This window comes from Nannobrachium achirus (assembly GCF_963921795.1).
Source record: "Nannobrachium achirus genome assembly, chromosome: 16".
In the NCBI taxonomy this organism is placed as follows: Eukaryota; Metazoa; Chordata; class Actinopteri; order Myctophiformes; family Myctophidae; genus Nannobrachium; species Nannobrachium achirus.
The window spans coordinates 14,515,125-14,540,211 of NC_137823.1; the positions used below are offsets into that span (position 1 = coordinate 14,515,125).

The window sequence follows — 25,087 nt, forward strand, 5'->3', positions numbered from 1 at the left end:
GCTGGCCTTCGCGCCGCTTGCAATGTCGTGGACAATAATCAAACGCCTCCGCCCACCGCCGCGTTCACTTACGGTAGCGTTCACTCCGCCCCTTGCCGCGTTCACTCCGCCCCTTGCCGCGTTCACTCCCCTTGCCGCGTTCACTCCGCCCCGTGCTCCGGTCTGCAATCAGGTATACTTGTATTCTCCAGGGTGACAGCTTGATTCAATATCGTGTCACTTCCTCCCTAACAGACGGCAGGTGTAATACAGGTAATCAGTGTGTTGCCAGATTTAGCAAAAAAAACAAGCTGCCAAGTTTATGAAAACAAGCCCAAAAGAAGCAACTAGGCTTACCTTTACTGCTATTTGAAAATAACAAATCTACATGCTCACAACATGTCACATCACAACATGTTATCAGCTTAGATTTGCTATTTTATAAAAAATATATATTGAGAGAAAAAAGTAATAGAAACAACAAAAATCTTTTATGGGCTCCCTGACACAACATATTCTCTGATGAAGGTCCACAAATATTAACTTGGGGGTACTTGACATGAAAAAACATGGGAACTGTTGATCTAAAAACATTGCGAAGCATAACCAAAACTAGAAATACTGTTCCTACGAAACTTCAGACTCACTACTCACTTCAGGCCAAATAAAGATCCCAGGTAGATCTCTCCTTGACTGTGTTGTATGCGTGTGTAGATTTTATGCTTGGCTCTGGTTGATCAGCTGTTTCCATTCTACTTTTGCTATTGAAGCCACTAGAGGCCACATGACACACATATCCTACAAATGGTCTCCTAAGTGGGAGCCGGTGTCTGATGGTAAATCATGTGAATGTCCTATATTTACTGGTACTAGTGTGTGGTGCTGGGAAAAAGAAAAGTCCATCATAAAGTAAAGTTTCTATTGATGTGTGTCAATGAAAAAAGTAATTTTGAAAATGTTGTGAATATTATGTGGCTTGTGTCGATTCAATATTTATTTCAGTGACCATGGGGTTAAAGAATGGTTTGGAATCTGTGTTCACGTTCACTCCCCCATTGGAATGAATAGACTTCAACCTGCTTCCAATCTCCTAAAAAGGCCGTCCACCCACACATACGGGAGGTAAACCGGACATGGCAAGTCTTGCTATTTCCATCTTGGGTGGTAGTTTAGAGTTATGCACTGAGTGGGTTGCAGGCTACTAACCCTTGTCTTGGGTGGTAGTTTAGAGTTATGCACTGAGTGGGTTGCAGGATACTAACCCTTGTCTTGGGTGGTAGTTTAGAGTTATGCACTGAGTGGGTTGCAGGAAACTAACCCTTTTTGTCTTGGGAGGTGAGCTTAAAGGACGACTTCACCACTTTTCATATAAATGGTCCTCATTGATTCATGTCATGATAAAATAGCACTTTAATTTTTCTACTCTGTTTGTGTCTCATAGGAGGGCTCTGGGGAGTTCAGAAAACTGTCTGCCAGTGTCATCATCGATGGGAAATCCAAGCTAATAGAAACTGCAGGCTTTCTATTCCTGAAAAGTTGCAAGGTTATAAAGCAAGCCATTTGTTCTCGCCATAATAAAATATATTTTTCAAAAATGTCACTGGCAGATGGTTTCTGAACTGCCCACAGCCCTCCTAAGAGACGCAGACAAGTAGATTGCAATTTTATTGTGAACGTTGGTGAGGACCAGTTTATATGAAGATAGGTTGAAAAGTGGTGAAGTTGTCCTTTAAGAACAAAACACAACTTCTTTGAGACATACTGCCATCTACTGATTGATGTAAAACGGTAATGGAACTGCAATGCAGACAAGAAGTGTTATTGCATGAAGTGAACGGTATGGACAATTCAATAAAAGGTTGGATTGGGGGTATGAGTCATAACATCATGTCCAAGGGTTGTACATGTGGGGCTTTGCCCATAATCCACGTCACAGTACAGAAACAGAAGATAGGTGTCAGCTACTATGTCTTATGGCCTTATGGCTCATGAACTGTTGGTTAACAAGGCAGTTATCAGTTGTTTATTGAAGCTTGTATGGTTTTTAGTGTCACATTTCTCGTACATAGGACATGGAATTGTCTTGTTGTCGATCAAAATGCATTTAACTATCTGTCCTCTATACTGTGACTATAAGGACACAAAAGGCACGTATAAAAAAATTGTCTCAAGGTGCCCAATAGAAGAAAAAAAAGACTCATTGATGTCCTTTCATTGATTTATTTGTCTCATTCAGTTTTGTCCTGTCTTTGTTAGCGTTAGGGAAATAGAATGGTAATTTCGTGCTAATCAGTCTAAAAGCACCAATCTTTGAACAGATGTAGCCCAGGGCATGCTCTAATGATTGGAAATAATGAATGAAACAAATGCTTGCAATGGATTCAGCATCATGACAAACCCATAAAACCCCAAAAATATATTTTCCTCCTGTATAGAAAGTCGATGGGAGCCCAACTTGATTTGGCCTCTGTGGCGACCCCAAAGGTCACCGACTCGGGCGCCCTTGCTAAATCATTAGAACAAGCCCTGGGCTACCTCTGTGCAAGATCTGGCGCTTTTAGACTGATTAGCACAAAAAAACTAACAACAGTTTCTTCCTTTATCATCTCAAGTTGACCTTTCCATTCTTCCACCCAAAACGTTTGCTTGTATTTGTCTTTGAGACATGTTTTGTAGTGTTTTAGAAATTTTACTTAAAAAGAATAAGGTTTTAGGATCCCGGGCAATGGGATTTACAGTATATATCCTAGAACCCGCAGGGACAATCAGCCGTATTAGTGGTTGTTGTTGGTTTTCAGGGAGATATCACAACCAATGCATTTTCAAATCAGATCCACAAACACAATAAAAGTCATGCTCCACTCCTCAGTCTGAAGTGGCCACATAGAAGAACGCCTTGGTTATAGACATAGTGGAGGAAAGATGTGATCTGGGATTGTTAACCTACAGTATATGCACTCAATATACACCTCTAGAACACATAGAATATGTACAGTAAGGTTCAGTAGAGTATAGTAAAAGTACAGTAAGGTTCAGTAGAGTACAGTAAAGTACAGTAAGGTACAGTAAAGTACAATAAAGTACAGTAAGGTACAGTGGAGGACAGTAAAGTACAGTAGAGTACAGTAAAGTACAGTAGAGTACAGTAAAGTACAGTATAGTAAGGTACAGTAGAGTACAGTACAGTAAGGTACAGTACGGTACAGTAGAGTACAGTATAGTATAGTACAGTAAGGTACAGTACAGTAAGGTACAGTAGAGTACAGTAAAGTACAGTACAGTAAGGTACAGTACAGTAAGGTACAGTAGAGTACAGTAAAGTACAGTAAGGTAGAGTACAGTAGAGTACAGTAAAGTACAGTAATTTACAGTAGAGTACAGTAAAGTACAGTAAGGTACAGTAAAGTACAAAACAATACAGTAAGGTACAGTAGAGTACAGTAAAGTACAGTAGAGTACAGTAAAGTACAATAAAGTACAGTAAAGTAGAATAAAGTACAGTAAGGTACAGTGGAGTATAGTAAAGTACAGTAGAGTACAGTAAAGTACAGTAGAGTACAGTAAAGTACAGTATAGTAAGGTACAGTAGAGTACAGTACAGTAAGGTACAGTACGGTACAGTAGAGTACAGTATAGTATAGTACAGTATAGTAAGGTACAGTACAGTACAGTAAGGTACAGTAGAGTACAGTAAAGTACAGTACAGTAAGGTACAGTACAGTAAGGTACAGTAGAGTACAGTAAGTTACAGTACAGTACAGTACAGTACAGTACAGTACAGTACAGTACAGTACAGTAAGGTGCAGTACAGTATAGTAAGGTACAGTACAATACTGTAAGGTACTGTACCTTACAGTACCTTAAAGTATCCTATTTGTTGGGTTGGAAGCGAGCCCACACTGTTTCGAAGGAACAGTATTTCTAGTTTATATACTATACTATACTAGTCAGTATCTCCTCAAAACTTTGGCGCGATTCATCTCTTAAACGCTTACACCTTTCAACACCATTCAAATTTTTATGTGTTCAGCTTACTGAGGACACGTGTGCTTGTATTCTTGGTTTTGAAATGTTTTGTAGTATAAATATAAAAAAATAAAAATGTTTAACTTTAAGCACCCAATGCATTTCCAATGGGTTTAGTGAGTGGGGACAGAGTGGAGAGAAGGATAATAGACCCATGTTTATGTTAAGGCGCTGTGGCTGCAGTGTTCACACTTCAGATATGCTATCTATATCATTGCGTTCACACAGGTCTGCTCTCTGATTTGATCCAAATATCTAAGCTTTGTGATGTATATATTCTGAGTTAAAACTACAAATATCTATAAATGTCCCTCTCCACTCTACTGATTGAGACAGCTGTGATTAAAGGCCTGTCTGTCATTGGCTGTTCTGTGGTGCTGCAAAGTAACCAAGTACATTTACTCAAGTATATACAAGTACTTGTACCTACAGTACAATTTTGAGGTACTTTTACTCTACTTTCCATTTTTGTTACATATACTCTACTATAAATACAGCATTTGACAGCCTCAGTTACTTGTTACTTTGCAGATTTTATTATTAATAAAAAACATAGATGGACCACTTAATACTGCTATGAAGTTGATCTACAATGCGCACACGCACGCACGCACGCACGCACACACACACACACACACACACACACACACACACACACACACACACACACACACACACACACACACACACACACAAACAACTGTTACTGTGTTACTGTGGAGACGTTTGCTTGTATTTGTCTTTGAGACATGTTTTGTAGTGTTTTAGAAATTTTACTTAAAAAGAATAAGGTTTTAGGATCCCGGGCAATGGGATTTACAGTATATATCCTAGAACCCGCAGGGACAATCAGCCGTATTAGTGGTTGTTGTTGGTTTTCAGGGAGATATCACAACCAATGCATTTTCAAATCAGATCCACAAACACAATAAAAGTCATGCTTTACTCCTCAGTCTGGAGTGGCCACATAGAAGAACGCCTTGGTTATAGACATAGTGGAGGACAGATGTGATCTGGGATTGTTAACCTACAGTATATGCACTCAATATACACCTCTAGAACACATAGAATATGTACAGTAAGGTTCAGTAGAGTACAGTAAAAGTACAGTAAGGTTCAGTAGAGTAAAGTAAAGTACAGTAAGGTACAGTAAAGTACAATAAAGTACAGTAAAGCACAATAAAGTACAGTAAGGTACAGTGGAGGACAGTAAAGTACAGTAGAGTACAGTAAAGTACAGTATAGTAAGGTACAGTAGAGTACAGTACAGTAAGGTACAGTACGGTACAGTAGAGTACAGTATAGTATAGTACAGTAAGGTACAGTACAGTAAGGTACAGTAGAGTACAGTATAGTATAGTACAGTAAGGTACAGTACAGTAAGGTACAGTAGAGTACAGTAAAGTACAGTACAGTAAGGTACAGTACAGTAAGGTACAGTAGAGTACAGTACAGTAAGGTACAGTACAGTAGAGTACAGTAAAGTACAGTAAGTTACAGTAGAGTACAGTAAAGTACAGTAAGGTACAGTAAAGTACAAAACAATACAGTAAGGTACTGTAGAGTACAGTAAAGTACAGTAGAGTACAGTAAAGTACAATAAAGTACAGTAAAGTAGAATAAAGTACAGTAAGGTACAGTGGAGTACAGTAAAGTACAGTAGAGTACAGTAAAGTACAGTAGAGTACAGTAAAGTACAGTATAGTAAGGTACAGTAGAGTACAGTACAGTAAGGTACAGTACGGTACACTAGAGTACAGTATAGTATAGTACAGTAAGGTACAGTACAGTACAGTAAGGTACAGTAGAGTACAGTAAAGTACAGTACAGTAAGGTACAGTACAGTAAGGTACAGTAGAGTACAGTAAAGTACAGTAAGTTACAGTACAGTACAGTACAGTACAGTACAGTACAGTACAGTACAGTACAGTAAGGTGCAGTACAGTATAGGTACAGTACGGTACAGTAGAGTACAGTATAGTATAGTACAGTAAGGTACAGTACAGTACAGTAAGGTACAGTAGAGTACAGTAAAGTACAGTACAGTACAGTACAGTACAGTAAGGTACAGTAGAGTACAGTAAAGTACAGTAAGTTACAGTACAGTACAGTACAGTACAGTACAGTACAGTACAGTACAGTAAGGTGCAGTACAGTATAGAAACGTACAGTACAATACTGTAAGGTACTGTACCTTACAGTACCTTAAAGTATCCTATTTGTTGGGTTGGAAGCGAGCCCACACTGTTTCGAAGGAACAGTATTTCTAGTTATTATTAATTATTATTTATATCTGTTAGTTGTACTCTATTCCAGAGGCCCCCAGGCCCTAAAAGCATTATTATTATTATTAATAGTTGTTATTAGTTGTACTCTACACCCCAGAGCCCCCCAGTTCCTACAGTAAAATCATTAGTTCTCCTCTCCTCTCCTCTCCTCTCCTCTCCTCTCCTCTCCTCTCCTCTCCTCTCCTCTCCTCTCCTCTCCTCTCCTCCTCTCTGATTGACAAGCTGTCTGTGATGGACAGTTGGAGTCTTGCCCTCAGGGCTCATCTCCTTGTTTGATTGTGGAGGACATTTCTGTCAACATTCTATTTTTAGATGTTTGGTTTCCAGTAGGGTTCATCTTACACCTGTTATACACCTTATACGCAAATATATAAAAGGTAAATGGTGCATTTGTATGGTCCCTTTATCCAAGGTGCTTTACAGAGACAGTGCCTTACATTCACCCATTCACACACACACATTCATTACAGTCATTCACCCATTCACACACACATTCATTACAGTCATTCACCCATTCACGCACACATTCATTACAGTCATTCACCCATTCACACACACATTCATTACAGTCATTCACCCATTCACACACACATTCATTACAGTCATTCACCCATTCACACACACACACACACACACACACACACACACACACACACACACACACACACACACACACACACACACACACACACACACACACACACATTCATTACAGTCATTCACCCATTCACACACACACACACACACACACACACACACACACACACACACACACACACACATTCATTACAGTCATTCACCCATTCACACACACATTCATTACAGTCATTCACCCATTCACACACACATTCATTACAGTCATTCACCCATTCACACACACATTCATTACAGTCATTCACCCATTAATATGCAGATGGCAGAGGAAACCATGCAAGGCACCAACCTGCTCATCAGGATCAACTAGGGGTTCAGAGGCCAAATTCCAACGACTGACTGACTGAGCCTATATTAAAGCCAAAGTGTTCGTTCACATTGAGGGCTTGAGGGTTGTTCTGATTGAAATCAGTAAGTCATACACCTTATACGCAAATATATAAAAGGTAAATGGTGCATTTGTATGGTCCCTTTATCCAAGGTGCTTTACAGAGACAGTGCCTTACATTCACCCATTCACACACACATTCATTACAGTCATTCACCCATTCACACACACATTCATTACAGTCATTCACCCATTCACGCACACATTCATTACAGTCATTCACCCATTACATTCATTACAGTCATTCACCCATTAATTCACACACACACACACACACACACACACACACACACACACACACACACACACACACACACACACACACACACACACACACACACACACACACACACACACACATTCATTACAGTCATTCACCCTTTCACACACACATTCATTACAGTCATTCACCCATTCACACACACACACACACACACATTCATTACAGTCATTCACCCATTCACACACACATTCATTACAGTCATTCACCCATTCACACACACATTCATTACAGTCATTCACCCATTAATATGCAGATGGCAGAGGAAACCATGCAAGGCACCAACCTGCTCATCAGGATCAACTAGGGGTTCAGAGGCCAAATTCCAACGACTGACTGACTGAGCCTATATTAAAGCCAAAGTGTTCGTTCACATTGAGGGCTTGAGGGTTGTTCTGATTGAAATCAGTAAGTCAGTGATTTTGTAAAAAAAAATCAAACCTCGGTTCGAAGTGAAGCAGTGAATTTTTATTCTATGTGTTCTAGAGCTATGAAATCTGTGTTCTAGATCTATACATTCTGTGTTCTAGATCTATACTTTCTATGTGCTTTAGTTCTATATTTGTATGAATTCTTAATGAAGGAATGATTTTGTCTGGGGGGCCAAATTGTCATGTGAAGCTTGACCAATCCTCAATACTGCATGCACGGGACATGACACGGACACGGAACCTTGGAAGCCTATGGGACAGACCGTACGGGACAGACAAAGCCACTCCTTGGAAGCGGCTTTCACTGCTTCAAAATTAAGGGGACAGGACACATGAAAATACATGTGCAAGGTAGAGTATGGAAATACAATTTAAAACGAATAACATTACAACCCATAATCTAAACCAGGGGTGGGCAACATCTCTTTCCAGGGGCCCATACTGACTTTGATAAAGTGAGTGAAGGGCCACACATTGGACATTTGAAACACATAGTGCTGAATTAGGTTAAAACGGCATGAATTTGATAGACACGACAGACAAACATATTGGTGTCTTTAAGGCTTATGAATTAGACCTATTTTATAAATATAGATCGATGATGGCTGACTATTTCACTGTTAAAATATAGCTGCAAGCAGCGATAAAGTGGCCAAGGCATAAAAAGCAGGAAAGCAAAAAGGCATCAAGGGAAAGCAAAGAAGACGTCAAAGAAAAACTAGAAGCAGTGTTCTTCCGAACAGGACTCCGGCAGGTCAGGTAGGTTTTTTTTGGCCTAGTGGTGACTCTATAATAGGCCAAAGTGAAAAGGGTGCCACGCGTTCTTGGGCCTTTCACGGCAATCGTAAGCTGCATGCGGGATTTGAGGCATTTTGTTCCAAAAATGGGTTTTGCTAAAGTTGACCCGCTGGTGGCGCTATAACAGGCCAATGTGAGAGGGGTGGCATCTGTTCCTTGGCCTAGTGGGAATGTGTGTGCAAAATCTCACACACATAGCAGGCTACGTTCATGATTTGAGACATTTTGTTCAAAAAGGAGCAATCCTGCAAACCTTGGAATTCAATGTTAGCCAATTAGATAGAAATATGATATCTGACACATCTGTCATGATTACATCACTGTAGAGATACTGTGTACTGATTTGTGTGATTTTCGGATAAAATCTGAAGGAGTAATATCGAAGAATGTGTTTTACATACTGTAAGTCGGCCTTCTGGTGGCGCTATAAATGGCAGATGTGAAAAATGCAGGGCACAGGTTTTTCCTTGGCCTCTGGAAAGTGTGCATACAAAGTTTTACACTAATCGGTGGTTATAGGTAAAAGCACAAATTGGCCTCTACACAACATGTATGCAAAAGACTGTAGGCCCATATGCAACAGACATAAAAAAACTGTGATACTATGCACCTGGACAGTTTGATGATGTACATAGTAAGCCTTGCTGAGCTATGAAGACCATATGAATCGGCCAGGCTATGAATCTCATAGGGCAGGAGCCTATCTCCTGTTTCTGTAGCATAAGGCAGCTTGATGTACAAGTACACCCCCTGGACATGACGCTAGTATGTCACAGGGAGTTACTCCCAATCCAACCCTTGATGCTGAGTTTCAAGCAGGGAGGCACTGGGTCCCATTTTTTAGAATCTTTGGTATGACGCGACCTGGGTTTGAACCCGTATCTCCTAGTCTCAGGGAAGACACTCAAACCACTAGGCCACTGGAGCTGGTACATGATATCATTGCAATCCTTGAAAATCACAACATAGGTGTAGACATGACAGTTTGTATTATAATGCTTGTTTCAGGATTTATGATGCAAAATACATTATTTAGTAATGGCAGATATTAAAATACGCATCAAGGGGGGTTGGGGGACATTTATAGGAATGTCATTATTATATATCAGACATTGTTCAAGGAACCAAACTGTAAAGTCTACCAAATGTCATGGTATTATGCTTATATAAACCCCAAGCGGAATTCGATCCAACGACCTTCTGCATGAAAGGCATATGCCCTGACCACTACACTAGGCAGCCACAGCATCTGTTAACCATGTTTGTTTAAAAAAAAAAGTTCTATGTAGGCTAGTGCCTTGATTTTATTGATTTATTTTTTATATTTTGGAGGCTTGGGGTGAAATCAATCTGAGTAAATGTAATCTGAGTATTTCTGACATTTTCGAGTGATCATATTTTCTTTTACTCAAAACAGAAAAAAACTGCCGGTAGAGAAGGGCTCATTTTAAACATGAACGTGATCTGGAGTTAGATCAGACGTGTCAACATTAAAGAGTTTGACATATGCACATGCCATGGGCATCCAGGATATTAACATCAACTCAACCCGACGTGGGGTTTGAGCTGCCAACCATCCGTATACCAGGCACAGGCACTGACCACTACACTACGGCAGTCACACATTATAGACCTGTCATTTAAAAAAAAAAAAAAGAAAAAAGAAAAAGTTACATGTAAATCTACAGTAGTTGTGGGGCTCATTTTAAACATGAACGTGATCTGGAGTTAGATCAGACATGTCAACATTAAAGAGTTTGACATACGCACATGCCATGGGCATCCAGGATGTTAATATCAACTCAACCCGAGGTGGGATTTGAACTGACAACCATCTGTATACCAGGCGCAGGCACTGACCACTACACTACGGCAGTCACACATACTTGACCTGTCATTTTTTTTTTTAAAGAAAAGAAAAAAGAAAAAGTTTCATGTAAATCTACAGTAGTTGTGGGGCTCATTTTAAACATGAATGTGATCTGGAGTTAGATCAGACATGTCAACATTAAAGAGTTTGACATATGCACATGCCATGGGCATCCAGGATGTTAACATCAACTCAACCCGATGTTGGGTTTGAACTGACAACCATCCGTATACCAGGCACAGGCACTGACCACTACACTACTGCAGCCAAACATAATGGATCTGTCATTTTTTTTTTAAAGAAAAGAAAAAAGAAAAAGTTGCATGTAATGTACTTGACGCCTTCTTTCAAAATGATATAGCGCCCCCCATTGGCCAATTGGGGTAAGATTGGTTTCAGTGATATTTTGACTAACCCTCTACAGTAGTTCATCATGAAAATTTTACTTTGCAGAGGCAAATAAGAGGCAGAAGAATAATTTGCATAATACTTGCAATATTCATTGAATTATTAAAAAAGCATGTTTCAATTTTAAAAAAATCCGATCTGACAGATCTTTAGATATTGGTCCAAAGTTCATGTAAAAAAAGTTCCGTGCACGTGACGCGAAAGTTCCGGAATAAAAGCGGGTTTAAGTGTTTTACAAACTGCTCAAAATGGCGGAAAATCTAAGGGCGGAGCTTACTTAACAAAGACACAGATGTCTTCCGCTTGAGTCAAGGCACGCGTGTAAGCAAGTTGCATGTCTTCAAACGAAACGAGGCATGACTTATGCCCCTTTAAAGTTTGAGTTTTCAAACGCTTCGTATAGCGCCCCCCCTTTGGCCAATTGGAGTAAGATTGCTTTCAGTGATATTTGGACTAACCCTCTACATATTTGCCAAATGCCATGAACGTGTCACTTTGCATGTATGATTTAGAGGCAGAAGAATAATTTGCATAAAACTGCAACATTGAGTGAATTATTGAAAAATAATGTTTCGCTTTAAAGAAAATCCGCCTAACTTCTCAGACCGTATTGGTCCAAAGTTCATGTAAAAAAAGTTTTGCGCACGTTACGCGAAAATCCCAGGAGGAGATACATTTTGACTGTTTTTCATATAATTCAAAATTGTGGGAGAAGTAAAGGTCAGAGGTCAAAAGTCAGAGCATAAAAGTTGTTCGGCATGAGGAGACGCATAAGTGTATACAGGTTTCATTGCTGTACCTGAAACAGGGCATGAGCTACACCAGTTCAAAGTTGGCATTTTTCAAAGGCTTCCTACAGCGCCACCCTTTGGCCGATTGTTGCGAGCTTCGCGTTTTAGCCGTTTGGCATAGTCCTCTGCCATACTGCCGAGTTTCGTAAAAAGCGACTGCACGGTCTAGCCGCTAGAGAAAAAGTGGCGGAAGAATAATAATAGTGCTGAAGTCCAATATCAATAAGTGGCCATTTGCCACTTTGTGGCCTTGGCCACTAAAAAAACATACACACCATGTGATACACCAAAGCATGTTATCAATAATCATCATCAGCTATATGCAATTTGCAACAAGACTTCTAGCTTGCCAAAAGAAGTTACCAGCCACTGTTTTTCTGTAAACATGCTTTTACTCCTCCTATATTGATGATTCCTTGTAAAGAATAATTACAAACCGAGTGATTAATGAACATTAATTGGTATCTGTCTGTCTGTCCGTCCATCCGTCCGTCTATCTACACTACAGTATATAATACCATAGTAATTAACTACTGAATGGGCGTGAATAGGGCTAATTGGACGACATCCGAACAATCATGTTGTTAGTGACACTAATGTTCCCTGGCAACACCTTCAGAATACCACCAACATAAGAATCCTTAATAAAGAGAGGAAAGAGTGTCTCAGTGAAAGTGTGTGTGAATGTGGTCAGGTGTGTGTTAGAATCCAGGTCAGAGAAGGACAGCTTTCCTCCGTTCCAGTCCAGCTGGACTCTGATCCTCCGGGGTTTCTGCTTCACCGGGAGGACATAGACAGCATTTGTACCGTCGAGGCACTCCTCATCACACTCTGAAAATTTGACAAGGTCTTCCTCCTCGTCAGTGAATACTTGGCAGTCTTCTGGGCAGACTGCCTTGTAATCACTAAAATGGCAGCGTAAGCCCCAGGTCCTACCCTCTGTGTCACAGAGGTGCTTTTTCCTCTGGCAAGATTCTGCCAAAACACCCAGCATCCACCCGCAATTGTCTCCAACCTCAACATCCCAGCTGTGAGTCCCTGAGTTAAAGCCCTCAGAACCCAGAACACTGTTCATGAATGCAAACCTCTCTGGGTTGTCGGGAAGCTGCTTATTCTCTCCACATCTCACACTGGTCAGATCACCAGACAGGATGAGTCTTGAATCGGCAGTATTGGGGTCCAGGATCACAGGTGTGTAGGACACAATGTCCTTCATCTTGTACCAGACTCTGAAGGCCAGGTTGTCCAGGTGTTTGGCCTCATCTATTAGTGCTCCTGAGACTGGCGGCTGTGGGTCCTGCAGGGTAAGCTGGACTCTTTCCATCATGGTCTTGTAGTTCTTCAGGAACGAGACGTGGTCATCGGCTCTCAGCTGGTCCTCTGTGGATCGGATTGCGTTGGAGAGGGTCGCCATGTCTCTGTTCAGCTCCTCGATCTTCTCCTTTATCTCCTGACTCTTCTGTGACTCTTCAACCCTCAGAATGTCAATCCTGGCATCCTCTTCCTCTTGTAGGAACTCATGAAGTTTCCTGAACTGTTCTTTAATCTGCATCTCTGTGTTCTGGGCCTGAACCTTGATGTGTTTTTCTGTTAGGTCATAACCTTGTTTCACTTTATCAAATACCTTTAGTTTGTCCTTTAAAGGCTTCAGTAAGTCCATGACTTTCTGCTTGCAACGCCCTGATGCTTCGTCTACAGGTAAGAACTTGTGTTGGGTGTGTTTTTCTGAATCCCGACAGACGAGACACGCCGGCTGTTCATCGTCCAGACAGAAGAGCCTGAGCTTCTCCCCGTGTGCAGCACAGAAGACCTCCGAACTCACAGATGAGGCGCTTTGGCGCTTCTCCTCCAAGAGGTTCTCACACAGGTTCTTCAATGCCAAGTTTGTAGGAGGAGAATGGTTACTGAAGGATTTCTTTTTACAAACAGGACAATCATATGCTGGTCTTCCTCTCCACCACTTCTGCATACATGCTTGGCAGAAGCTGTGGCTGCACGACAGCAGAACAGGGTGTTTGAAGATGTCACAACACACAGGACAGGTGAGCTCTTCTTCCAGACGAGTCAAACGGGAAGCCATTTTGTCTGCTGTCGCACTCCCTGGTCCGGAATGTTCCCTGAGGCTGTTAAAGCTGGAAGAGAATAGTGGTTAAGATGTTAGACTTCCACACGGGAATCCCAGGCGTTACACTTAACTATAGCTAGTTACCGTATGTGTTAGACAACTTGCCCACCACCCGACTGCCTGTCTGGTGTCAGAGACACCTTGTGCATTGAACAATATCAAGTACACTTGCACTTTACAGCTTTACTCATGAGCTGTTTATTAGATGTTTATAACCTAGGAGTGAGAACCTTGTGCACTGACTACCCTGCACTAAACCGTCTCCTTCTTGAATAATATTTTCTTTTTAATTTCCCTATTGTATGTGTTCACTATGAATCTTATTCTTCTTACTGTTGTTGTTGTTGTCGTTATAATTCATATTTCTTTATTTATGTGTACATGATACTGTTACTCCTGTATTAGCAGAGGTAATAATAGTATTTGTGGGACTTTGGTCAAATTAAAAACAGTATGCTACCAACAGCAGTATAGGACAATTAGTTGCATTATTTGTGGGAGTAAAACTATTTATTTGTAGTAGCCTTGTTGTAGTAGTAGTAGTAGTAGTAGTAGTAGTAGTAGTAGTAGTAGTAGTAGTGACCGTAGGTCACAGTTTACTATGGAAACCGGCACATCCTGTCAGTGAGTCAGTGAGTTATTGTGTAACACCTCGATGTCTATAGATGACCTGTTCTGACATCATACTGTTGAATGAATGGCCAAGACAGCCTGTTCTGTCAATCATATATGGAGATCATTAGTTTATTAGTGTATTAGTTTATTAGCACATCGTATAAAAAATGTATACATATCATTGAAAGAAAATACAGTGCGAGGAAAAGAAGAAGCCGTCAGGCTTATTTGGAATCCTTCCCTTATTGGAAAAGTTCATTAACAGATTTAAAAGTTCAATAAGAACAATACAATAATACAACAAGGGGAGTAGCTGTGCAATAAAGAAATACAAACACAGAAACTGCATCCCTGATGATCCATGATGTATGTCATCAATATTAAACCCATATTTGGCAATGCCCATATATGGACGCTCCAAGACAGAATTCATTTGCAATCCAAGATGCTGACTATCATCACCTGGATATCCATATATGAAGATCACGACACTGACCTCATCAAACCCTGGATATCCATTCATGGAGACGACTGGATCATCACCTAGATCTCCATATTTGGAGCTAACCTCTACATCTGATTCCCTGAACCACATTAATAGAATCCCTTTTATGCCAATCAATATTAGCCCATATGTGGGAATTCCCATACAATAGAATCCCTTTTATGCCCATCAATATAGCTCATATCTGGGAATGCCCATATATGGACATATTGTGTCAGTCTAATATAACCAGTGTGGTTGCCGTGACGAGTCACACATGCAGATTAATTATGTCCTTGTCCCTTTTATGCCGATATGGAGATCCCTGTCATGATGTTATCAATTTTAAATGCATATATGGGAATGCCCATATTTGGCAATGCCCATATTTGGCAATGCCCATATATGGACGCTCCATATATGGCCAAAGATAGAATTAATGTGTGAATCAAGACGGCTGACTAGCATCACCTGGATCTCCATATATGACCCCATCAATCCCTGGATATCAATACATGGATACAACTGGATCATCACCTAGATCTCCATATATGGAGCTGGTCAATACCTCTACATCTGACCTCACAGACTCCATTTATGGACCTGTTCTGACATCACAGTGATGACTCGACCAGCTCAGCAAAAGGTATGCCAAAGCACCCATGTGCAAGCGCCCATGTACACACACACATTGTGAGCGACCTCGTCACTTCTCGCCCTTAGGGTGTCTTACTGGTCGTACAAGTTGTAAGATGCAATAAAGGTGTTGCTATCGTTTAGAAATGGAAATAAGCCACACTTCTTTGGCCGTGCGCCGCTTTTATACCATGTTCTACCAACAATGTGTGTTTACATGCACATATCAGAGATAAGGTGGTCATAGTCGTGTGCACATCTTATGTGTGCGGCTTCGGTGGCTGTGCATGAGAGTGCATGAGACCAATGGTCAGGGTAGATTTGATACGTGGCCTAGCACCTACATGTACTGATGTCTGACCATTATGCAATGATATCTTACTGACCATTAATTATCCAGGTATCTTTAGTTGCGACCGTCAGGGAGCAGTTTACTATGAAAACCTCCACCGGCCGTCCGTCCGTCCGTCCGTCGGTCGGTCGGTCGGTCGGTCACACGTCACACGTCACACCTTTGCCCTGCTCATATCTCCGCATCAGTATATAGGGCTTGTTTGTTTATTGTATGACATCACGCCACATCATCAGCTCAGTATATAGGGCTTGTTTGTTTATTTATGACATCACGCCACATCATCAGCTGTGGACTCTGTGATGTCATCGTATCTCCATATATGGCCATCTCCGTATATGGAGATATAAGTCGTCCATGCCCAAGTATGGGCTGGTGAGGTCAGACTTTGTGTGATGCGTAGGTTATCTCCATATATGGAGATTCAACATTCCAGGCAATACTCTCTTCCCTGGTGAGAATTGCCCCTTTATATAGGGCTTGTTTGTGTATTGTATGACATCACGCCACATCATCAGCTGTGGACTCTGTGATGTCATCGTATCTCCATATATGGCCATCTCCGTATATGGAGATATAAGTCGTCCATGCCCAAGTATGGGCTGGTGAGGTCAGACTTTGTGTGATGCGTAGGTTATCTCCATATATGGAGATTCAACATTCCAGGTGTAACTATGGCTACCCGTATGACGTGAGAGGTGGAGGTTGTGATATTTGTGGGGAGTCTTACTGGTATCTCTATGTGTGAAAGTTGAACAGGTGTCTTGAGTTGAGTCGCCAGTCATGGTTACATATATGTTTAAGTACCGTATTTTCCGGACTATATGGCGCACTTAAAAGCCTTTAATTTTCTCAAAAAACTACAGTGCGCCTTATAGTCCAGTGCGCCTTATATATGGATCATTCATTGACATTGACATTCCCTTTAGCACAGCTCCATCTGTTGGATGCATAACGCAACGGTAGCGTTATGCTACCGTTGCGTTATGAGAGATGTGCCCAGCGACACCAGAGGGAAGCCGGAATTCTCCCAACGACGGGGCTTCCCTGCCCTACCTGTGGACGGATGTGCGGCTCGCGCATCGGCCTCGATAACCACACCAAGTGGCATCAGCGGCAACAACGCTGAACCCCCCCTTCCCCATTGTGAAGCAAGCGTCATCATCGTCTACGATGGACAGCTAAGATGGTGTGTGTGTGTGTGTGTGTGTGTGTGTGTGTGTGTGTGTGTGTGTGTGTGTGTGTGTTGTGCCTGCACATATTCACATTCACTCTACAGCAAGACTTTTTGCGACCGTAGGTCGCAGTTTAGTATCAAACCTCCACCGGCCGTCCGTCGGTCGGTCGGTCGGTCGGTCGGTCGGTCGGTCACACGTCACACGTCACACCTTTGCCCTGCTCATATCTCCGCATCAGTATGACATCACACCACATGTGTACACAAACCTTTGTGTACGTTGCTGTGGCAACAGTCTGTTGTTGCTGGTCTGTTAGTGTACGTTAGCAACCACCTTAGCAACCATGGTTTTACCCTAGCAACCAACTGTTTACCCTAGTCTCAATATATTGAATCCACTTTCACGATGTAAAGTCCAGTTCAACATTTCAAACACCAAAAATGGTAAAATACCAAACAATACAGGTTCTCAGGGTTCTTGAAGATCAAGAGTCTTGGTCAAATAATTCTGTTGGTTTCTGCACTGATCATTTATACAATTCAGCTGTGTTTGCTCGTGTCATCATGATGAGGTCATAAATCAGCCATGCCCAAATATAGATTTTACGGGTTTACATGCTTACTTAGTTATTCGTTATGTGAAAGTATGACGTCTATGATATCTGACATCATCATACATACATTCCCTTTTATGCCCATAAATGGAGATCCCCTCTGTAGAACCAGCCACTGACATCACTGTAATGTCAGGGGAACCAAATCCCTTTTATGCCCATATATGGAGATCCCTGTGATGCCAGGGGAACCAAATCCCTTTTATGCCCATATATGGAGATATGGAGATCCCCGTGTTGCCAGGGTAACCAAATCCATTTTATGCCCATATATGGAGATCCCTGTGATGCCAGGGGAACCAAATCCCTTTTACGCCCATATATGGAGATCCCTTATGTCATCAATATTAAGCCCATATCTGTGAATATCTATGGGTACCAGATGTCTCCATATATGGTTAAATGGTCCGATATACATCACTGGTATCAAAACCTCCACCGGCCGTCCGTCGGTCGGTCGGTCGGTCACACGTCACACGTCACACGTCACACCTTTGCCCTGCTCATATCTCCGCATCAGTATGACATCACACTGCTGACATCAGTATGACATCTCACTAAGTCTGACCTCACAAGCCCCATATTTGGACACGAACAACATATAACTCCATATGTTAAACAGTTGGTTGCTAGGGTAAAAAACATGGTTGCTATGGTAAACAGTTGGTTGCTAAGGTAAAAAAAACATGGTTGCTATGGTAAACATTTGGTTGCTAGGGTAAAAATGGTTGCTATGGTAAACAGTTGGTTGCTAGGGTAAAAAAAACATGGTTGCTATGGTAAACAGTTGGTTGCTAGGGTAAAACCATGGTTGCTAAGGTGGTTGCTAACGTACACTAACAGACCAGCAACAACAGACTGTTGCCACAGCAACGTACACAAAGGTTTGTGTACACATGTGGGCGGCGCCATGCGGTCTTATATAAGGGTCATTTGTGTACGGTGTGATGTCATACTGATGTCAGCAGTGTGACAGGAGATAAGCGACCAACGGTCGCTTATCTCCTGATTAGGGAGTCTTACTGGTCTTATGTGTTCACTAATATGCATGATTGTGTCCTCTGGTCTAGTGTCTACACTGCCTTGCTGCTGCCTGTGCTGGTCTAGACACACACCTGTCACTCACCTGAGATTGCCGGCTGCCCCTCCCTGCCTCAGCTGTGTTCCATTGCTTGATTAGGGCTAGGATATATAAGAGGAGCTGTTGCCAGCTCAGTCAGATTCTCCCCAGCAGTGAACACCAACCATATGATCCCTTAGTGTCATTTTGTAGATTTTGTGTATTTCAGTTACGATGGGCTTGGCCGTAAGTATTCTTTGGCGTGTTTTCTTTTTTGGTTAGTTTAGTCTTATTGTTTTGTTTTGGTATAGTTTATGGGAGTCTCGTGGGACTACGGTCACATAGTGATTGGCTCACCAGACTCCCCCTTTTTAGTTTCTGGCCAGCCCATCCTTTTCTTTTGTTATGGTAGGATGTGTGTGTGTGTGGTCTGAACGCAGACCACAGGAAGGGGGGTATAGTGGGTGGATTCTGACCTCATTATTTGTCTTATGTAATAAGTAACTTATTACTCTCCTGAGTAAAATTGCCCAACACTACTTATAGGATCCACCCCCTATCCCCTTTAGGACCACCTCCATGCAGCACGCAATCTGTTGTTTTCTTCGAAGGATTCCAAGGCTAGTTCTTGAGATATCTGGGAAACCATCATCAAAGAAAGGGCGACACTCGGTCTATCTCTCTTCCTTTGGGCCATCATTGACTCTGTCTCGGGAGATTGGTTCTTGAGAGACAGAAGTGGAAGCAGAGAACATCAGGATTGTGTCGAGGATATTTGAGCTTTTAGAGGGGTCAACATGTCAGCGGGTCAATCAGTGTGGCTAGCGGGTCAAACCCCGGCTGGAGTGTGGGCTGTCAGAGTGGAGCGAACGCAGGCTGTCTGAGGCTTTCCAGAGACACATGTCCTCCCGCAGACTGTGCTCTGAGGCTGGGGAGGAGCTGCAGGATGTACCGCTGCTCCACCGAGCACACACGCAGCTGGAAGAAATGCTGAGACCTGTCGTAAAGTTACACAGAACGGGTATGTGCTGTGTGCTGTTTTTCATGTTACTTAATAGCAGTGGTGTAAAAAGTAGGCTACGGTACTCACGTTTCTTACTTAAGTAAAAGTATTTATGGCCTACAGCAATATACAAATAGCCTAGAAGCACATAATTCAAAATGTACTTGAGTAAAGGTATGAAAGAGTTAGCATCAACATGTAAGTAAGAGTACAAAATGTTTGAAAATAGTAGATCTACAAGCTCACGTTTCATGTGAGCTTGTAGTACAGCTATTTTCAAACAGTTTCGGTATAAAATAGGAGTGGTTTATGTATGTTTTATAAAGTTATAATTTATATCTGCAAAGTAACTAGTAACCAAAGTTTTCAAATAAATGCAGTGGAGTAAAAGTACACTATTTGGATCCCAGATAATAGTGGAGAGAGTAGAAGTAAAAAAGCGCGTATGTGGAAAGCGCGCTCTGTCTTCTGGTCTGTGGAATGTAAAATAAGAGTACTGATTACCTATAATGTAATGTTTTTACTGTTGCTACACTTACAAATATGTGAAACCATAGACATGTTCAATCATAGCTATGTAGGTATTTGGATTTCTAAGTATTGAGTATGACATTTATCATCACATACCCCCAGTAAGAAAAGAAATACGAATTAAATTGAGCCTTAATTAAAATCTTCATCATTTTATGAGGGACAAATTCTTTTCTGGGGCTAGTGGCCATGGCCTTTGGGCAAGTGGAACATGACCTGAACTTGCCCGACGGGCAAGTACCTCTGAGACCTTATTGTCAACCCCTGAGTCGGGTTACTTTATTATCAACAAGTCCCATTCACTCTCTCTCTCTCTGAGCTCCCAGCATGGGACTTGTTGATAATAAAGTAATCCGACTGAATACTCCGAACTGTCTCTTATTGATACACTGCATGCTTCCTTCTGGGAAAGTCCAACTGCAGGATATAAATAAACGGCATACCACAAAACGAACAAAGGGAGTAGTAGTGTGTGTGTGCGTGCGTGCGTGCGTGCGTGCGTGTGTGTGTGAGTGTGTGCGTGCGTGCGTGCGTGAGTGTGCACGAGTGTGTGTGTGTGTGTGTGTGTGTGTGTGTGTGTGTGTGTGTGTGTGTGTGTGTGTGAGAGAGAGAGAATGTGAGAGAGTTTGATTGATTGAATACTTTAGAAGTGTGCCTGGGAGAGGGAGGGAGAGAGGGTGAGGGACAGAGAGAGGGAGAGAGCGAGAGAAAGAGAAGAGAGAGAGAGAGCGTGCTGTGGTGAAAAACTCACAAAAGACAAAACTTTATACCTTCAAACAATAAAGAGACTCAAAACAGTTTGAATAAGATCTAATCATGACTAGAGTGAACGTTCCAAACAGGATGTGGGGGCTTTAGCAGCGCTCTCAGTCGCTATGCAGCTGTCATGGAAAGAGGAAACAAACAGCTACCACATGTCTGGACTGCGGTGCAAGAGTTTATCAGACGCCAGGGTGCGTGTCGTGCAACACATGCAGATTAGGGCAGCAGGCAGCAGCGCTATCACTCCTAGCGTCACGGCCAGGTCAGGGGGACAAATGGAGAACTGAGCAGTTTATTCAACCTGGAGTTGTACGTATAGTCTCAGTGCTCTGCGTGGGAGATAGGGGCAGCATAGCTCAGGGGTAGAGAAACCGTTATTAGAGCACGAAGGGTTCCCAGATCGAATCCGGGCTCCCCCTGAGTTAATGTTGAAGAGTCCTTGGGCGAGTAGGTTGGTGCCTTGCATGGTTTCCTCCGCCACCGGTGTATGAATGTGTGCGTGAATGGGTCAATGTAATGCACAATCTATGTAAAGCGCTTTGGATAAAAGCGCTATATACATTTACCATTTATGCTCCTTCAGAGAGCGCGAGATACGAGGTGAGCAGGGAAAGGGGCCTCAAGAAGGGCCTAGTGCAGGCGTTCTCAAATCTTTTTTTTATACCACAACCCTAGCCTGACACTAACTTGTTGCTACTTGCTAACCAAAGAAACAGTATAGAGAGAATAAATCAGCTCTTCTGTGCCTCGGCCGAGCAGCTGCTTGTGTCCTGTGAGTCTTGTGTTGTTGCTGCGTGAGTGTTGGAGGCGGACCTGTGTGTGTGTGTGTGTGGGTGTGTGCGTACGTGCGTGCGTGCGTGTGTGTGTTAGATAGAGATAGAGAGATACCTTGTCTTCATGTTGCAAGCCTTTTTTTTCTTTTTTATTACCGTTTCTTATAAAAATAAATATAAATATATTTCTTATTTTTTTGGTCTCCAACTCGCGACCACAAAGGCACCTTCTCGCGACCCCACTTGGGGTCGGGACCCAACGTTTGAGAACCACTGGCCTAGTGCATACATGGGCAACTGGCACCTCCACCTTCACTTAATGCGGCCCACAGGTTAATATCAGAACGATATATTATTGATTTCAGTCGCCACTATTCCAGACATGCAAACATAACCCGCTTTAATTACCTCAGTCTATATTATTAGTATTAGTATATGACTTAGCGCTAGTCTTTTTTATGCATCTGCAATTACTAAATAAAAATGATACTTTTCAGGATTCCAATTAAAGAATTGCAAAAATAGCCAATCTACGAGCTCAAAAGTGCTCATTCGGCCTGTAGTCGCTTCCCTTGGGCTTGTTTAATGTTTTCATAGGGCTTATTTCCCTTGTGAAATCTGGCAACAATGAACGCATGGCTTTGAAGAGGAGCAGATCTACAAGCTCTCACGTCACCATGACTCAGCCATAAACCTATAAGGAGTTTGTTGTCTAATCTCAATGTTGTGTCATCATGGGCATGGCATCAGGGGTAAAGGAAAGGAGAAAAAGGTCAGCTCCATATAAGGGCAAAAAAGGGGGGCATGCCCATATGGGCTGTCCAGATATGGGCATGATTGGGACAAGGACTAGCTGATATATCAGTTGGATTGGTGGTGCGACAGAGGTGTGAGCACCCCGTAGTGGCCCGACCTATAGTAGCGAAGATAGCCAATCTACAAGCTCACAATGTCTCACATGTTGAGTTTGTAAATTGTCGTCTGTCTTTTTATTTTTATTTAGGGATTACATTTGTATTTCATTTTACCTGGTGTTTAGGGTTAGGGTTAGGATGAGGACAATTATTTTAGTTCTTAGAATAAGTAGTGACTGATCCTTTCAACTGAACAAAACATGGTAAACGTAGTTTGATTTGATTACGTCATGGTTTAATATACGGTTGCTGAATGATAACCAAAAGTTCTTTCTACTGGTGATTTCCACAGAGCACCACAGGGAGAGGTCTACAGAGTCTAGAGAGATGGACTGTGGACTGTTTGACACAACGATGCAACCTGTTGTAAAGTTGTACAGGATAGGTATTTACTGTTTCATTTAATTTGATATAAACCTGCAATAAAACACTACAAACTAATGTTGTAGAGGATAGGTTTGTAGTGTTTTATTGAATACAAGAATTCAAGCCCAAAACACGCTTGCCCTGTGTTGGGCGCCACCAGGTATTCCTAAAAGCAACCTCTATGTCTATGCCTAAACTTATTCCTAAACTTACACTCTGAGAAATGATTCTGCGGCCGAGTATATGGCACTATTAGAAAAAGTTATATTTACTCAATAAAATCACTGAATATCATGTATGTGATTGTTTGAGTAGGTCACACCAAACGAAATGAGTAAAAATCCAACAGTTTGTTTTGAGTTAGATGTACATAATTATTTGAGTTAATTTCGTGAGAATAAATTAGTATTTGACCAATTGATTTTATTCATGAATTATACTCAATTTGTTTTGGTAATTTTCCTTCATAATATTTGAGTATGGAGTACTTATATGGATCAATTTAAAAAGACCCTTAATTATTATTCATTCCAACTAAATAATATTTCATCTCTCACAACAACCTAAACAATTGAGTAGATATGACTAAGATTCAAAATTGTACACAAGGGTTCATGGGAAAAAAAGGGTTCATGGGAAAATTCTACTGGAACATTCTGTCAACAAACAGCAGCAGCAGCAGCACACATCTTTTTCAACAAGAGACCTGGAGAGTGTTTGCAAATATTGGTAAGTAGATTTACTGTATCTTTGTGCATATAGGCTACACAAATGTATTGGGTATAACTTGTGTTCTTTACAAAGGTTTGCAGCTAGTTAAGGTCACAGTGAGGGTAATGTGCAAGCCCTAGTCATGACTTTTTGCATTTATTACAAGCTATGCACAGCTGCATACAATGGTGTGTACAATGAAGATAAAATACACAGGTAGGCCTACATATTATCTACATGTATCTATTATGGTGTTCAATGAGGATTACATGTGTAAAAAAAAAACTTGGAAAAAGTATGAAGTAAATAAGCAACATGATTATACAGTATTCCTTGATTTTGGTTTGGCCAAGTAATTATTGGAATCATAAATTGACTAAGCCTCACATGGTGTCAGTTATTTGAATTATTATCTTTTTTTTTCTTCAGAAATGCTCAAATGACCAATTTACAAGCTCAAGCTTGTGAGCTGTAGATCAGCTATATCCACTATTTTTGAATATTTTGAAGTATACAATTATTATTATTAACTATATCCCTGTAAAATTGGGTTGCAGATATTAAGCATTAGATGACATGATGTTGTCAGCCAGCAGACATCAAGGAGAGTTGGCCTGCCTTGTTAGATGTTTACAGAAATGGTTACAGAAATTAGACCTGAATGTGACAGACAGTTAACCACTTGTATACCCTAGCATCCCTATCCTGGGGGAAAATACCAGATCTATAATCTCACGTCTTCTTTTTTACTCTCTTCCCCTCATCTCTGTCTTCCAGGTTAGTGCAAAGTTCAGGATGATCACTCACCACACTGAATCTTGAGCCAAAATGTATGGCAATGTTGGACTTCTATACCCCCAAACTACTGTCCATGTTCCAGTCCAAGAAGGGCAGTTTGGGCACAAATGAGTATTCTACTTCAGGTATGAAACTTTCATTTACTCTAACTGCTTTAATTATATTTCACCTGGCTAATGACAATAATTACTACATTAATTTATGCTAAACTCATCTTTATCCCCTGCAACTCTCTCTCTTGATTATTCATTTC

General features: G+C 41.5%; 2 protein-coding genes across 2 annotated transcripts in view; one reads left to right on the forward strand and one right to left on the reverse strand.

Annotated features, from left to right (window-relative positions):
- Positions 1-12,466: 12,466 nt before the first annotated feature.
- Positions 12,467-13,993, reverse strand: LOC308300820 (nuclear factor 7, ovary-like; the record flags this gene model as incomplete). Its single annotated transcript, XM_080744719.1, has 1 exon — positions 12,467-13,993. One exon carries the CDS (start codon positions 13,991-13,993, stop codon positions 12,467-12,469), a length of 1,527 nt encoding a protein of 508 aa, XP_080600845.1.
- A 5,559-nt stretch (positions 13,994-19,552) lies between these two features.
- The window catches only part of LOC308300821 (uncharacterized protein), a gene marked incomplete at its 3' end in the record, with an annotated part of 36,042 nt that continues 30,507 nt past the window's right edge, over positions 19,553-25,087 (forward strand). Inside the window, exons 1-2 of the mRNA XM_080744720.1 lie at positions 19,553-19,997; positions 23,252-23,344. Coding sequence (XP_080600846.1) covers positions 19,877-19,997; positions 23,252-23,344 — 214 coding nt within the window. The 5' untranslated portion in view covers positions 19,553-19,876. The remainder of the gene's footprint in view (positions 19,998-23,251; positions 23,345-25,087) is intronic.